The sequence below is a fragment of the Lontra canadensis genome, unplaced genomic scaffold, assembly GCF_010015895.1.
Source record: "Lontra canadensis isolate GAN:19392208 unplaced genomic scaffold, GSC_riverotter_1.0 scaffold22, whole genome shotgun sequence".
NCBI classification, from domain to species: domain Eukaryota; kingdom Metazoa; phylum Chordata; class Mammalia; order Carnivora; family Mustelidae; genus Lontra; species Lontra canadensis.
The window spans coordinates 14,496,332-14,512,839 of NW_022631016.1; the positions used below are offsets into that span (position 1 = coordinate 14,496,332).

The window sequence follows — 16,508 nt, forward strand, 5'->3', positions numbered from 1 at the left end:
ATATAACACATTTCCACAACATAAATGCATTGAGTTACACTTTGTGTAGCTAATTGAATATTGTTATTAGTACTTTGTCAAAAATGCTATAATGATTGGAAAAAAATGCTTCTAGCAAAAACAATTACTATACTAATTATAGCCTGGTATAATAACAATCCCTTCCAATTTTACATCTTCATGTTTAGACTCCCAATTGTCTTATAGGTTTGCCATTCTAATGTTAGCTGATATACATCAACAAATGTGGAAGCAGCAAGGACACTTTATAGTTTTTCTAATATATAGTTACTATATATTTAATGGAACCATGAATTTCTGTTTGGCAAATCCCACAAATAATAGTTAAATGACCCATGGTTTATAGTTAGTAACCATTTCTCTTTCAATTTACATGTGATATTAATTATGTGGGATTTCTTACAGAGTTTTTTTTTTTCTTATATCAATCATTGTGTGGAGACTTTTTTAATATGATGTTTACACATATGGTGTAATAAATTTTCCCAATGTAACAAAATCAAGTATTTTTTTTTTTTACTTTAGTGTTTTGGAAAAAGATTATATTTTGCAAACAGTGTGCATGTAAGTGTTTTTTTAAATAAATCTATAGTAAAGTTGGTGAGAAACAAATTCAATAAAGAATGCTTTAAAATCAAGAGATTCTGATACACTTAACTGAGGACAATAAAGTGCATGTGTAAGAAATAGTGAATAAGTCACACAGATCTTATTTTATAATTATGTAGTGTAGTAAATGTCACTATAATGGCAATCATATTAAAATATAATTGCCTCAAATTTACACAATGTTACATGTCAAATTTATCTAATAAAAAAATGTCATTATCTATATATGCCAGAGATCATATGTTTCTTGGTCTTCTCTGTATACTCAATGCTTATTTCATGTCTAGGAAGACATCCACTAGGTGTTTTTGAATGCTAAATAAAAAAAGAAGAAGAAAATAATTTTTATAATATTTCAAAGACAGAAAAAGTAATATTCAAAAGTTCCACAGGACAAGATGAGTCTGATTTATTTAAGCAAGTATTCTTTGATTACTTAATGTGTAGCCAACTCTTTGCTTGGCAGTGAGACCATAAAGGTGAATATGAACTAAAGTATCTTCAACTTAGGGGTGCCTGGGTGGCTCAGTCAATTAAACATCTTCCATCAGCACTGGTCATGATCTCAGGGTCCTGAGATACCACATCAGTTTCCATACTCAGCAGGGAGTCTGCTTCTCCTTCTCCCCCTCCCCTCCCCCATGTTTGTGCTCTCTCTCTCTCTCTCTCTGTCAAATAAATAAACAAAATCTTAAAAAAATAAAGCACCTTCAATTTAATAATTAAGACATGTATTTATAAAAAATAATTATGGTGAAGTTTGCATAGATTTATAATACTCCAGCTACTACTGCCAAACATTCTTAAAAGCAGAATATGTTTGAACAAGACAATATCAAAATTCCTTTTCAACTTAAAAACTTGAATTTTATCATTCCTCTAAACATCTGCAATATCTTTTGAAAATGTATGTAACAAACCTTATGCCATATTTTTTAGGGAAATTTTATGATTTTATAAATAAACACTTTGGTGTTTATCAAAGAAAATCAAAGAAAATCAAAGAAAATTACACTATCAATAGACTCTCTAAAGTCATACAATTTCCATGATGAGTTTGCCAAAATATTACATATATGAACTAATAGATACAGTATTAGCTTAATTGTGGTGATTATTTCATAACATATGCATATATAAAAACATCAAAATATTCACCTTAAATACATATAATTTTTATTTGTCAATTTTACCTCAATAAAACAAAAAAAAAATCAAGTTAAATCCTTTACAATATTATCATGTTATTGACCATATATCTTCTTTGGAGAAAAGTCTTGAAGACTTCTCTTCTTTTTTTTTTTTTTTTTTAATTTGGATTGTGGTTTTCTGTTGAATTGTAGAAGTCCCTTATATATTCTGGATATTAATCTCTTATAGATAGATGATTTGCAAATATTTCTTCCAAGTATATATGAGATTTTAATTATCATGGCACCTAGGTGGCTCAGTTGGTTGGGTATCTGTCTTCACCTCAGGTCATGATCCCAGGGTCCTGGGATCAGTCCCATGTCAGGCTCTCTTCTCAGTGGGGATCCTGCTTTGGTCCCCCTCCACCACTCCCCCAACCATGTTCTGTCTCTTGTCATCTCTCTCTCTCAAATAAATAAAATTAAAAAAAAAAAAGAATTTTAATTACAAACAAGTTTTAAATAAGTATAATTTTGAACTCTGAGAACACTAAAACTATCTGGTACTATCAAGACACTGAAATTAACAGAGATATAGTTCTCTCTCAACTTTCAATGGATACAATATGAAGTATAAATTAACATTGTTATTGAACATTGTCTGACATAGACCGTTTCTAAGATGGCCTCTCCTGTTGCTGTGCTCTTATCTAATACCACCTCTTTAAATTTGGGATGGCCTAGTGACTTGCTTTTAACTAATAGAATATAACCAGTGTAATTAGGTATCTCTTCCGTGATTGGGTTATAAAAGATTATAGCTTCTGTCTTGCAAGTAAACTCTTTCTATCGTTCTTTCAGTGTGTATGCTTTGATAAAACATACATTTAGAGAACTACTTGTCAGGGAAATAAAAGCAAAGAAAACCGGTTCAATAATGTTTGATGAATTAAATTCTGGCAACAGCCACATGAATTTAGAAGTCTCCAGTTAAGTTTTCAGATGAGAATTCAAAATGGAGGTTGGCACCTCCATTTCAGCCTTGTGAAAGATTCTAAGGCAGAGATCTCAGCTATGCCATGTCAAAACTCTTGACCAACAGAGACTGAGAGGAAATAAATATGCATTGTTTTAAGCACTACGTTTGTGGCAATTTGTTATGCAGCAATAGATAATGCTTTCTTCTAAAAGAATTTTCTATATGTGTTGAAATGATCAGGAAATAAGTCTATGAAAATAACTTTAGAATAGCAGATACTTAGTATAAAATAACACAAGTAGCTCTATTTACATATATATTAAAAAATAATCTAGACCACATGTTTAAAAAATGAAGGTTAAGGAGGATTCTAAAATGTAGCTATAAAGGAAAAAAAATAATGTAGAAATGTATGGATGGAAAAGAATAAATAAAAACTCTTTCCAAAAACTATAGAAATAATGTTAGACAGTGATTCATAAAGAAACAGCATATGAATCTCAAAATATACACATTATTGAACTCATTCAGTATGAAAAGATTTTTTTAAAAAGTCTGTTTTAAATGATAAAACTCAATGTGGGCAAAGAGACAAGAGAAGAGGTAGTTTCATCTGTTACTTTTTGTCTTGGATAATGCATTATATAGTAACCACAGTATGGGCTTGTTCTTGCCCAGCCTGTGATCTCATTAGAATAGTTATGCAAAACCATGTTCCTATTGAAGATAATGGGTCAATGTTTTATTTTGTTTGGTTTTGTTAAAGGACCCTTACCAATCCATATTCTGGAAAGAACCAATGGCATCTTCCTCCTGCATAATTTGAATTTAGAATCGCAAGAATGAAATTACAAGGTGAGAGACTGGAGGATTCAGGAGTAGAAAGAAAATAAGTGTAGCAAAGAAACCTGAAGACACACACAGACACACAAACACAGCAGTTGTAATTGTTCTCCAGTGGTATCTATTCTGAATATGGAGGACAGGAGCCTACAGGCAAAAGTGTCATATCTAGAGCCATGAGATGAGCGAGGGAAAGAAAACTCCGGAAGTGAGACTTGCCTGATGAATTTCCCTTGGACATGGGCTCAGGTTACTGCTCCTAAATTAACCTCTACTTCTTTTTTCTAAGTATCCTTTTAAAAAAATATATTTTTAACTTGATGGATGCTCATCTTTAACACAAAATCTTAATTAAGATTTCCGTAGGAGTCAAAATCCTTTTCTAAGAATTTTTGTCTTAGAGACAAAAATCTATATTTGGTAATATATAATGAATCTCAGCACTTGAAAAAAAACTAAATTGCAACCAAATTGGATAGTTAAAAACATTGAAATATTTCAGTGAGGGTATAACATGGTGGTTCATGAGATTACTATTTATCATGGACATGATAACTGATCTAAACAAAATATAAAGAAAACAAAAAATATTGAGAGCAGGAAAAATTTAAAGTTTAAAAAATAAAGGTAAGAATTTAAATACTAAATATTTAGGTACCATACATAATATTCTTCTATTATTATAGAAGGATTATTTTATTTTGAAACTCATATGAGCCATAGAATTAAAGAGTCTTCAACTTAAAAAAAAAAAAAAGAGTCTTCAAATTTACATAAGAAGATATTTCCTTATGTTGGATGTACCAGTTTACAAGGGGAGGGATAATTTAAATTTTGAATGAAAGGAAGACTTTTCATTATTTCTTGACTGGTCATCTGCATTTGTAGAAAATTTAGTTGCAACATTATTCTCCTTATATCATAAACACTATATATAATTTACATATATAATATGTATACATATATATGACTTAAATGAATAAAACATGTAGTGTGCAAGGTAGAATGATATGATACATCTTCTTTGACCATTGAATAAAATATACATATTTATCTGTATAAGTTTTATATTTTTATTTCATTCAACAGTCAAAGAAGGTGAATTATCTTATTTGACTCTTAAGCACTAAATAGAAACATGTCTCATTCATTTAACTGGGCCTTTTGTTCCACATCAAACACAGTGACTCATGCTTGTATTTTCTATTCTTTGGTTTATGTCCAAGATATGAAAGTTGTTTAGTGTGCTTACATATGGGATTTCATCTCAGTTTTGCTATGACTTGCTATGACTTTGCTCCCTAACAGCTCCATCTGTTACTGCCAAATAATTGTTCTCTAAATATATATATATATATATATATAAAAACTAGAAATGAAATGTGTAATTATGTGTAATTATATATATATACATTTCATATAATTATATATATATACATTTCATTTCTAGTTTCAGGCATGCCAGTTGCTAGCTGAGTGACGTTTGTGTCACTTTTCAAGCTTTTTGAAAGGACATTTGCTTGTCATTGTTTTATTTTATGTTTCCTTAAAATAAGAACTCCAGGATAAGTTCATGAGTTTTCATGCCAAAAGCAAATCAATGTGACCAGACATGGCACATATATCTAATGCATCTGTTTTGTTTATAGAAGCAGTGGTCTCTAATCTCTACATAATCAGTTTAGAAAACACGACTTATGTAATACAAGAATTGTGAAACTGATTATTCAAGGAAAATCAAGTGTCAAAATATTCTTATATGGATTAAAGATGAAATTTTAAAGATGCATTAATGATCTCTATTGAAGATACACCAAATCATCTTTGAGATATCTTCAGTTGGCCATGAGCAAAAATGAAATTGGCCAAATTTAATTTTGCCCATATTAACAAAAAAACTCTTATATAACTCAAACTAAATAATTAGCATGTAACATACCAAAGTATATAAGAGAAACCACCTGATACATCCAGCTAGTTTTCCATAATGAAACAATACAACCACAAAAATAATATTTTCTGGGATGCCTGTGTGGATCGGTTGGGTAAATGACTGCCTTTGGCTCAGGTCATGATCCCAAGGTCCTTAGGATTAAGTCCTGCACTGGACTCCCTGCTCAGTGGGGAGCCACTCCCCCTACTTGTCCTCATGATCTCTTTTCTCTCTCTGACAAATAAATAAATAAAATCTTCAAAAAAAATACTTTTCACAGTCTAGAATCTGAAGCAACATTCAAATAGTTTGGAATTCAAACAATATAATTTACCATTTAGAATAATTTTATAAAGAAGAAAAAGAAAAATATGCTTTAAACATTTCAAGATCAATACATTTACAACTATTATTATAAGCTGAGTAAAATATTAAGTCAAATTATTTTCTGACATAAATTGATATAATTTAGATGATTTATTAGCATAATCAATGTGGCCTGTGGATCAAGACCTAATGGTGATATGATTTAAAGCGTATACTAAGTCTTACATAAACATTCCTCCCAAACTCCTATTTCCATGAAATGTCATAAAGTAAATATTTAAAGAGAAATAGATGTGAATGCAGAATATTATGACTATTTCCGATTCTCATTAATCTTGTGAATGAAAAGAATTCTAGAAAAGAACTTATATAGCTACTAATTTTGATTTCAAATAGCATTCACTGTAAAGCATTGGGATTGTTTAAATTGGAAAAATACCAGTTATCAAAGACCTCCAACCAAAGGCTACCAGGAGGACACCTATAGTCAGAGAAGTTGAATTTATTACTGTTTGCAGGAAAGAAAAATACACAGCCTAGAAATCCAGTGGGGCCTTTCAGTAACAAAATGTTAGAAAAGCCCATTATATGATTAACTTTGGGTAATTCTTGTGATGGTCCAAGGAAGGCAGGTTTTGCTCATGGTTGGATACTGTCAGGAAAAGGGATAATTTTAAGACCGAGTAGCTCAGTAATTATTAGCTATAGGAAGGGCAAACTAGTAAAGAAGAAGCTCTCATTTATTTTAGCAGAACTGGAAGTTTGATACCTCATGGGTTGCACAGTGACCTTGTTTTGTCTAACTTTATCATTCATTCAGGGTTGACCTGATCTTGAGATGTTCTGTGAGATTGTTTATGTTCACCAGGATAATGACATGGTCTAGCTGTGAGCCTCACACCAGTTTGTAATAACACTGAACCCTACCCTGTAAGCACATCTAAGCATCAGACCAGTTCCAGAATGTTAAAAGCTGTTTGCTTTATCAGAATTTATTGCTACCAGCTATTTAATCAAAACTCAAGATTTCATAACATTACTTAATGGGTTTTGAAAGCAATGTCAATTCTGTTGGATAATTCAGATGACTACATTAAGTCTCAAAGTGTTTAAGGGGATAGCTCATGGATCATTACTGATTCTGGACAGGATCAGGAAGCAAACCCATTTCACTTGACACACGTATGGTGTGATTTCTTCTATACCATGTTACCCTTACAGATGAGATAGTATACAAAGTTTTTTTCTAGCTTTATTGAGGTATAATTGAAAATAAAAAGTATATATTTAATGTGTATAAGTTGACATTTTTATGTATATATACAATGTAAAATAATCACCAATATCAAGCTCATTAACATATTCATCACCTTGCATAGTTAAAATTTGCTTTTTTGGGGGGGTTGGGATAAGAACCCTTAAAATCTTCCCTTTTAGCAAATTTCAAGTATACAATCCAGTATGGTTAATTATAGTCACATTGTTGTGACTCTAGATCTTCAGAACTTATTTATCTTCCATAATGGGAACATCATACCATTTAATCAGTATCTCCCTATATCCCCTCTCCTCTGTGGCTGGCAACAATTTCATCCTATCTTCCCTCCATATTAGACCCCATGGAATGCCATTCTAATATGATGGTATTTAACCATTTCTAATAATATTTTCTTTTGTTACTCCTTCTCCTTTTTGATCTGAGACCTGCTTTCCTGGCCAATGTCAAATTGTAGTAAATTCAACTCCTCAAAATCTGCTCCTCCATACCCATGCACCTCAGTGAGGCTGGAAGAAACTGCAACGGGTCAATTAACTTCACTGCATCATGAAATAGTCACTAAGACAAATGCTACTTGGGGATTCTCACATGTTCGGTGTTCAGGGTGCTTTCCTACTTTCAGAGAAGGTATATAATTGTTCTAGAGATAAAATTAGCATCTTTTCCTAACCCAGTATGAATAAGTGTGCACAAGGTGCACAATGTGTGTGGCAGAGAGAATAACATTTTGCATCTTGATACACACTGAAATAAAAAAGACTGCTCTAGCACTGACTCTCCAAATAGGTGACAAGAGCTTCTTCCCTTTCCCAGAAGTTACACAGACCAAACCCTACTAAAACACCTTAATCTCTGACCTTTGCAAAAGTGACCACTGTATGCAGGTAAAAAAAAAAAAAAAAAAAGGGATGTGATGTCCCTAAAATTAGGACATTCATGAGAGAGATCTGGTGTTATTTTCCATCACGAACAAGCTAGCTCTGTGGCAGATGCTTTTGATGCATGTGTCTTTCCTCCTTGGCCTGCTGCTGAATGCAGCTGCGTCTGTGCATGCTGTCAGAACATACTCATGGACTCACCTCAGACAATTATATTTCTGTCTGCTTTGGGAATTCACCATACTTGCTCACAGGAGCCACAGCCCCAGATGAACACTTTTGAGGGTATCTCTCAACCATTTCAGTGTATGAGGAAAGGTATAAATATTCTAGTCTTCCAATCTTTGGACTAATAACTTCAGCAAAACTTCTTAAGCTTTTAGCAATTCCCGGTAGCATCAGCTTCTACTATATAGAGTGAGATCCTCAATATATTACCCAATATTTGCTTTTTCTTAGTCTTCATGTCTTTGGACAGATTTGTTTGGTAATTTTTCGTTTAAAAAGAGTTCCATCAGAATAAATTATTTACAGAATTTCAAGAATCTTCTCTACAACTTACTAGTTAATGACACAAAGCAAAATAGTAGATTCATTTTGGAGGGAGACTTACTGGTGGGCACCCTTTACACAAGTGATCAGCCTGGGCATCACCATTGTTGGCATGAAGTGAGATCAGTTACCTCCTATAATAATGTACCAAGAAGAAAACATTTTCTGCGGTGTTCCAGTCAAAGCTGCATAAGCTAAATCTGATCATGGCTAAAATAAGGAAAAACTAAAATATTTAGACATATTTGACAGAATGATCGCCTGTGCTTTTCCATATGCCAACACTACAAAATGTCAAAGTGAAGAAAAACAAAGTTTAGAAAACTTTGCAAATTAAAGGATACTACAGAGATATGACAATGAAATGAATGCATGACCCCAGTGATACTTAACTTGGGAAAAGTAAATAGCTAGAAGGATACTTTTGGAGCAGTTGACAAAATTTGAATATGGATATGGATTAAATACCAGCCAAGATAACACTAGATCAGTCCAAACACAGCCAACCCCTCAGCACAGGAAAGAACCAAGCCAAGATGAAATCATCCAGCCAAATCCTAGGCAGTTGGTAAATACATCAGATGTCTCTGAGTTTGTGGGTTTTTAAAATTTCCCTAATTTTTTTTAACATTTTCATGGTGACAAAAACTAATACATAAGCGTTGCTAATAAATATAAGGGGAAAGAAACCATTAATCTAGTCGAGTTCTGAATTTAACAGCGTATATTTCTCAAAATGGAAATGAATCATTCATTAAATTGTTCTTTCTCCAGCTGACTTCAGGTGAAAAAAATTCTTGATTATTAACATAGATTATAAAACAACTTCAATGTAAAAGAAACAATAATGATTATATTATTTGGTCTTATCAACAAATACGTTTTAAAAAGATTATATATTATACAAAGTGCATTTGGTTGGTGTGCTTGCATTTTTATAGGTTCAGTAAACATATGTCAGTTACATTTCTGGTTTACAGACAGAAAAATCACAAAGGACCATTGCTGTCATTCAAATAACCAAAATATATGGGTGGAGTACTGAAATTACACTTTAAAAAATCTGAGAGAGCTAAAATACAAATTAAATAAGCTAACTTACAGAAAATGAGAACACTTTCATGGAAGTGAAGAGACCCAAGGGTTCTTTTATTCCTGAAAAAAATTATATTAGGAGAAGGAATTTATCTTATACAGTAGAATGAAATCCAGAAGAAGGGATAAGTAGAAAACAAATACAAGATGAGAGACTTAAACACAATCATGTAAATAATAACTAACCTCTCTTGGCTCCCATGAAACCTCATAGTTCTGGAGAAAACTATCTTTAAATTTTTTAACCTACAGATAAGAATGGTAATATCATAGTATGACTGTAGGTCTAAGCCTGTAAGTAAACTGTTGGCCTTTTAATTTTTTTTTAAAGATTTTATTTATTTATTTGACAGACAGACATCACAAGTAGGCAGAGAGGCAGGCAGAGAGAGAGAGAGAGAGAAGCAGGCTCCCCGCTGAGCAGAGAGCCAGATGCGGGGCTTGATCCCAGGACCCTGAGATCACAACCCGAGCCGAAGGCAGAGGCTTTAACCCACTGAGCCACCCAGGCGCCCCAAACTGTTGGCCTTTTTAGACTGGAAGTAACCCAATTTAATTAACTCACCATCAGATGGGTAGTTCATCTTCTAGAGGAGTGGTTCCGTTTTGTGTGCTTTTTTTGATTTGGTCATTGGCAGATTGAACCACTCAGAATGGCACTGCCTCAGTCATCCTTGCTAAGTGAGCATCAGAGTTCTGGGACTCATATCTAGTCTTCATGTTTGCCACCATGTTCATCAGTCCAGCACTGGGCTGGATGATGTAATTGGATGCATCAATGTATTTACTTGATTTATTTTTAGTACCTCTGGTGTGTGGATTCTCTCTGAAGGCATTAACATGTAACATGGAGATCTTTAGACATTTTTTCCCACTCCCCATATATCTATCCACATACCTGGAACTCACACATCTTTGTCTCCCATCTTCCAGTCCTCTACCTCAAATGCTCTGCACCAGCTGGCCAGGTCATTTCCCACTACCCATAAATCTGTATACATTTTAATATCAAGTCATATCTTTATGCACACCAAAAAGATGCCATTAAATCATATGATTTGCTATTATATCTTTAATATCAAGCCATATCTTTATCCACAAAGTGACTGCTTCCAATTCCACTAATAGAGTCAATTTTCCCTCACCACTGTCTTTCAAGGTCTCTCATGAGTGTAGGTATAGTATATCTGTCATTCATTTTTAACTTGCAGCCAGATATTGAAGAGACATTTTTAAATTAATGTATCTCATACCTCATGATTTTATAATATCCCCCATACAGATATTGCACGTACTGGAAGGCCATCAGTAGTGCCACCATGGAGGTCATGAGGATTTGGACTATCTTCCCAAAGACCTTGCTTGTGACATGCTTGATCCCTGATGTAACATTCCCACCATGAATGACTTTATGGTACTAAGAGGAATCTGCTGATGATAGGCAATTCTAATCACTTGGTGATCTGAGATCAAATGTTCTGTCTCTACTAGCACCCCCTTACAAGCTAAGATTTGTCAACAGGCATACTATTCTCCACTGCCGAGGCATCACATTTTTCCAAGGAAACAAGAGAAAGAGTTGTGATTCACTCTTTCATTTGTCCAAACACTGTATGTCCAATATACCCACTGATACCTCCAACATCATAGATGATGCTCATTTGTATGATCCTGTGACAAGGCTGCTTGCCTTGCAGCCCGCCTCTCCCATAGAGTGCTTTGCTCCTCTGGGGTGCACCCAAAGCTGGGGGCCTTTTGAGTCACTTTGCCTAATAACTGATTCCTAGTTGCAGATTATGCTGTCTCTGGAACTTGGAGAGGCCTACATTGTGCTGCTTTCTTCATGGTAGGCATTATATGATACAAGTATATTATGATATTATACGTGTAAGACAAATACTGCACCCCTGGTAGATCCAGTCGAGTACTTACACTTTCCTATGGTTTGTTTAATCTTTTACTTCAGTATCTGCCATGATAATGTGAGCATTTCAACTTCACTCAGCATGGCCATGATTTTTTCCATGATTCTAAGAATCAACCAGATAGTGAGTGGGTACCTTGTCAAGATATCAAATTCTGTATCTAAAGTGATGCTTCTGGGGCATCTGGGTGGCTGTCTGTTAAGAATCCGACTCTTGATTTTAGTCATGTTATGACCTCAGGTTTGTGAGACTGAGCCCCTCACTGGGCTCTGCACTGGGCTTTCAGCCTGCTTAAAATTCTCTCTCTCCCTCTACCTCTGCCTCCAACCCCCTGTCCTGTGCATGCTCTGTCTCTCTCTCTCTATTAATACAATAAAAAAGAAATAAAAAAATAAAGTGATACTTTTAATCAATAAACTCATTCCTATCAAATTTTATGTTCAAATTATGATCCTCTTGATTAGGAGGAAAAAAATTTGAAATTTAGTCCCCCATCTTTTTTCCTGGTTCTTGTCCTTACAGATTGATTAGGTCAGGCAGCTACTATGGATAAACACTCTTTCTTTCCAGTTGAGTTATGGTGTAACTCAATTCTAGGTTTAGAGATAATGGATAGGAACAGATAGCGAACCCTTTTGTCTTGTGGGGAAGAGTATTGCTTTTCAGTATTGGGGATGTTCTAGCACTTTGAAGAAGTAAGTCATTTTAACAGTCTTAAAGGTATAGAAGAGAATGAGGAATCCAAAATTTTGTGGTTCTCCAACCCATATGTTAGGTTCTTTTCTTATGTTTTCTCAGCTTTCACACATTGAATTTTCAATGACTTTTGGACACTGATTATTAAGTCTGTGATTTGGTCTGCTACTTTTTTTACCCCAGTGGAGCAGGGGATGAAAGATTTTGTTTTATGCAACCTATCATCACCAGTGGTATGGTCCTCATTGCCAGCAGGAAGAACAACATCACATTTTCTCCAGAATACAACATGAATAAAAACATACCTTGAACAAAGTGAAAGTGAATATAGTAACTGAGAAAAAAGGTAATGAATGAATTGTCTTCAATTAGATTTAGACTTAATGGGAATTTACTAGTAAGGCCATGACTTTTACAGAATAGTTTCAGCCAGGATGTTGGGTTATAATACTAATTTACATTCAGCAATTTTTGGAATAGTCCTAATACTGAAGATAAATCTTTCCCTTCCAAAGATTTCAAAACTATATAGCAATATTTATTTGATAAAGTATCTTAGCATGTGGTAGTGAATTTAGAGCCACACTAAATGTCAGCTTTAGTTCAGGTAATAAGAATATAGTGAAGATAATAGAAACATCATCCTAATGGGAAGAAAAGATGTATAGTGGCTACAATTTTAAATGTCTTTTAAAAAGTGGAATCTCCTTCTCTTTTCTCAATGTATTCAAGCTCATACATAAGTAGGGCAAATGATAGTGTATAAATATCCCAGAATATAGGATGTTTCCACCATCTTGGTTTTTTAAAGGGGCAACCATAATGAGGTTGTTTGTTTTTCCATTGTATAAAGCCAATTAATTAATGCCAATGATCATCTTAATTACCAGGTGAATCTAAGATGAACTATGTGTGACAAATTGTTCTGTTAAGTAATCTTAATTGAAGACTAATTATTGTTCATATTGAGAAATTTCACGTGATGGATTTATCTACTTTGTTACACAGAAAGGTGAGATTTCTTTCTTTCTTTGCAATTTATTAAGTGTAATCTGCGATGTGAATCATTCTGGTTCATGCTTATTCAATAATAAAGCCAGTTTCTTTCTCTGCTATTTTGATGGAGAGGTTTTCTAAGTTGGGGTTTTTCTTTTTAATTATATTTTCCTAGTATTCATTTTGAAGTTGGATTTTGTGGTTATATTTCAGGCATCACTTTAGTCTTTTATCAGATTTGCACTTCTGACAATTCTATCAATGTCTCATTGATAAATCTGGACACAAGCCAGACAAGTTTCACTCTCCCTTGCTCTATCTTCTTCTCCTTCTCTCTCATACACACGCTCACATGCGTGCGCACACACTCACACCCACACACCCCCCTACACACACACGACAATGACTTACACAGCAAAGGCATTAAATTTTCATATGTAAAAATAAATCTGGAGGAAGTCTCCTCCAGACACCACGTTAGTACTCATCAAAGTACTCATCTAAGCAGACTTCCTTGTGCATCTATCTATCTGTTGTAACAAGATATAGAGTCAGTGCTCTAGACATTACCTCTCAACCCAAGAGTCTCTAAAATAGGAAGAAAGGAAGCAATGACACCAAGAGGTGTGTGCAGCCCATCACTTTTATAAAGATAGTGTTTTTGTAGTAACTAAAGCCTAGTGGAACTCATGTAACTTTAATGGCTTACCTGCATATAATCTATCACAAACGAGATCAACTAATACTGTTTGAAATCCAGTAAATTCAGATTATCCCTTGGAGCTGGGAGAGGCATTCCAGAATCTGCTGCTATTGTGATATGTGAACACATGGCAGGTTTGGTTCACAAGGAAGAACGATGATGTGATGAGGACTGTTTGTCACAGCACTTTGGAAAATGGTCTTTCCCTGAATTCCCTAACAATCCCCATTCACACTGAAATCTTTTGACTCTTTCTTTCAAATTTTCTTAAGTACTGCCAAAGTTCTCCCAGTTTTCTTCTATTTGTCTATACCATAGGCTCAATTTCATCCATGATGGATCCTGAAAATCAATCATGTGCTTAGATCTTTTTCTTGAGACAGATCTTTATGCTCAGTTGCTTACTGAACAAGTCATTCTATGTTTTAACTACATCATGCATTTCCAATACTTTATAATAAACTTAAACTCTAAAGCCTAACAATATGGATAATGGATAATCAGAGTTTTCTCAACCTCTCCAGCCACTTCTCCTAAACCTACCTATCATTCCACCTGGCCACACACTTATGTCCACGCACACTCAATTCCTTGTAGTTCTCTAAGCAACCTTGGCAAGTTCTTTCTGATCTCTGAACATTGAATAGACTCTACTTGGGAGTAAAGTGTTCTTACCAGACTAATACTGATTGACCTTTTAGCACTTAAAAGTCCATCTCCTCCTTTTCCCTTTCTCCATAGCTTCAGGAAAGCTCCCATGTTTTCTTCTCCACAGCTGATGTGTGTTTCCTTCATGTTTTTTCCCCTCTTCGTGCTTTCTTAATATTTTGTTCCTTAAACTTTTTTTAGTTTGTATCACAGCATGTTGCAGTTTTTTATTTGTCTCCTCCATTAAGCAATAAGATTTGAATGATTTAATCAAACCGTTAATCTCTTAGAACACATTTTAGCCTTAGCATTTAGTAACTTATCTCTTGAATTTAAGAGGGTAGTACACAAATGTTTGTAATTTCCTTGTCAATGCAATATAAATAATATATGTACACTTTTTTTTTTTTTTTTTTTTTTTTTTTTTTTTTACTTTATTAAAATACTGAGTTTATTTCACATGTATATTTTTGTCTCCCCACCATTTCCATTTGTCTGACCACCACTACTACTATGTCCTATCATAACATTCCATACATACTTAAAACCAAGCAAAGGGTGGAGTTCCATCTTTAAAAACTAAACAGGCATTTTGGACAACACATTCTTGGCAATGGAACCTGAACAACATTTATCAGACACGGTAGGGAAAGTTCTCACTCTGCATTATAAAAAGGACAGCCAGATATCAACTGTTACAGAAATGAAATAAGACGGAAAATTTTAACAAACTGTTTAAACTATTTTCTTAAAGAGACTTCCTCCACTGCCAGAGATCTTGAATAGCCTCTTGGTCAGTCATCCGGAAGCAATTCTTCACATAATTGATGAACTTGGCTTCCACTTTGGGAAGAGAACCACCTTTTTCTATACTTGCTTGCATTTTTGCTTTAATGTCTTCTACAGAACTAGGTCCTTTCGGTGTCTTGGGAGTCTTTTCCTGTTTTTTGAAAGATTCTTGACCTTTTGTTCTTGGTGTTGATGGTTTTGAGTCTTTTCCATTCTGGTTCGATTTCTGTGCATTTTTGGCTGGAGTATCTCGTACAGATTTCTTTACTGGAGCCTTTTCTTCCGCTTCCTCATCATCAAAATCATCATCATCATCATCTTCGTCATCATCGTCATCATCGTCATCTTCATCATCATCTTCATCAGCAGCAAGTTTTACTTTTTTCTGAGGAACCTTGTTACCACTTCCAGGGGCAGAACGCTTTCCAGATATACTAAGGAGTTTCACATCCTCTTCCTCTTCATCTTCTGACTCTGCATCTTCCTCTACAGCTACTAAGTGCTGTCCACTAATATGCACAGGCCCTGAACCACATTTCAACCGTAAGACCACAGGTGGTGTTATTTCAAAGCCCCCAAGGGAAACCGTTGGCTGTACAGACATTTTCAAAGTTGCCAGTGTGACTTTAATTGGACTGCCTTCGTAATTCATTGCCTCTGCTTCAACAATGTGCAATTCATCCTTTGCACCAGCTCCTAAACTGACCGTTCTTAAAGATAACTGGTGCTCATTTTCATCATTATCCACCTTAAAGTGATAATCCTTGTCAGCCTTTAGTTCACAACCGAAAAGATAGTTCTGGGGCCTCAGGGGGCTCATGTCCATATCCATCGAATCTTCCATGGGGTGGTGGCTCGCACTTAGGTGGAGAGAAGGCGGACGGAGATAAACGACTGCTGTTCACAGAACAGCCGCGCAGGACGGAATCACACCAGGCTATATGTACACTTTTTAATAAGATGTTACATAATACCTATTTTGATTTGCATTAATAAATTTTAAGCATAAAATAAATTTAATTTGAATTAAGATCATTTTAATGGTGTGTTAATTCCTATAGTAAGAGAGAGGTTTAAATAATATCAAATTGGTATTTATGAGGAG

At 34.4% G+C, this 16,508-nt stretch overlaps 1 protein-coding gene across 1 annotated transcript; it reads right to left on the reverse strand.

Annotated features, from left to right (window-relative positions):
* Positions 1-15,046: 15,046 nt before the first annotated feature.
* Positions 15,047-16,284, reverse strand: LOC116870269 (nucleophosmin-like). Its single transcript, XM_032861900.1, has one exon. It carries the CDS (start codon positions 16,245-16,247, stop codon positions 15,363-15,365), a length of 885 nt encoding a protein of 294 aa, XP_032717791.1. The 5' UTR covers positions 16,248-16,284; the 3' UTR covers positions 15,047-15,362.
* Positions 16,285-16,508: the final 224 nt, after the last annotated feature.

Bases quoted from the DNA above. Each gene is read 5' to 3' on its own strand.
- LOC116870269 (XM_032861900.1), bottom strand. From the start codon at position 16,247: ATGGAAGATTCGATGGATATGGACATGAGCCCCCTGAGGCCCCAGAAC.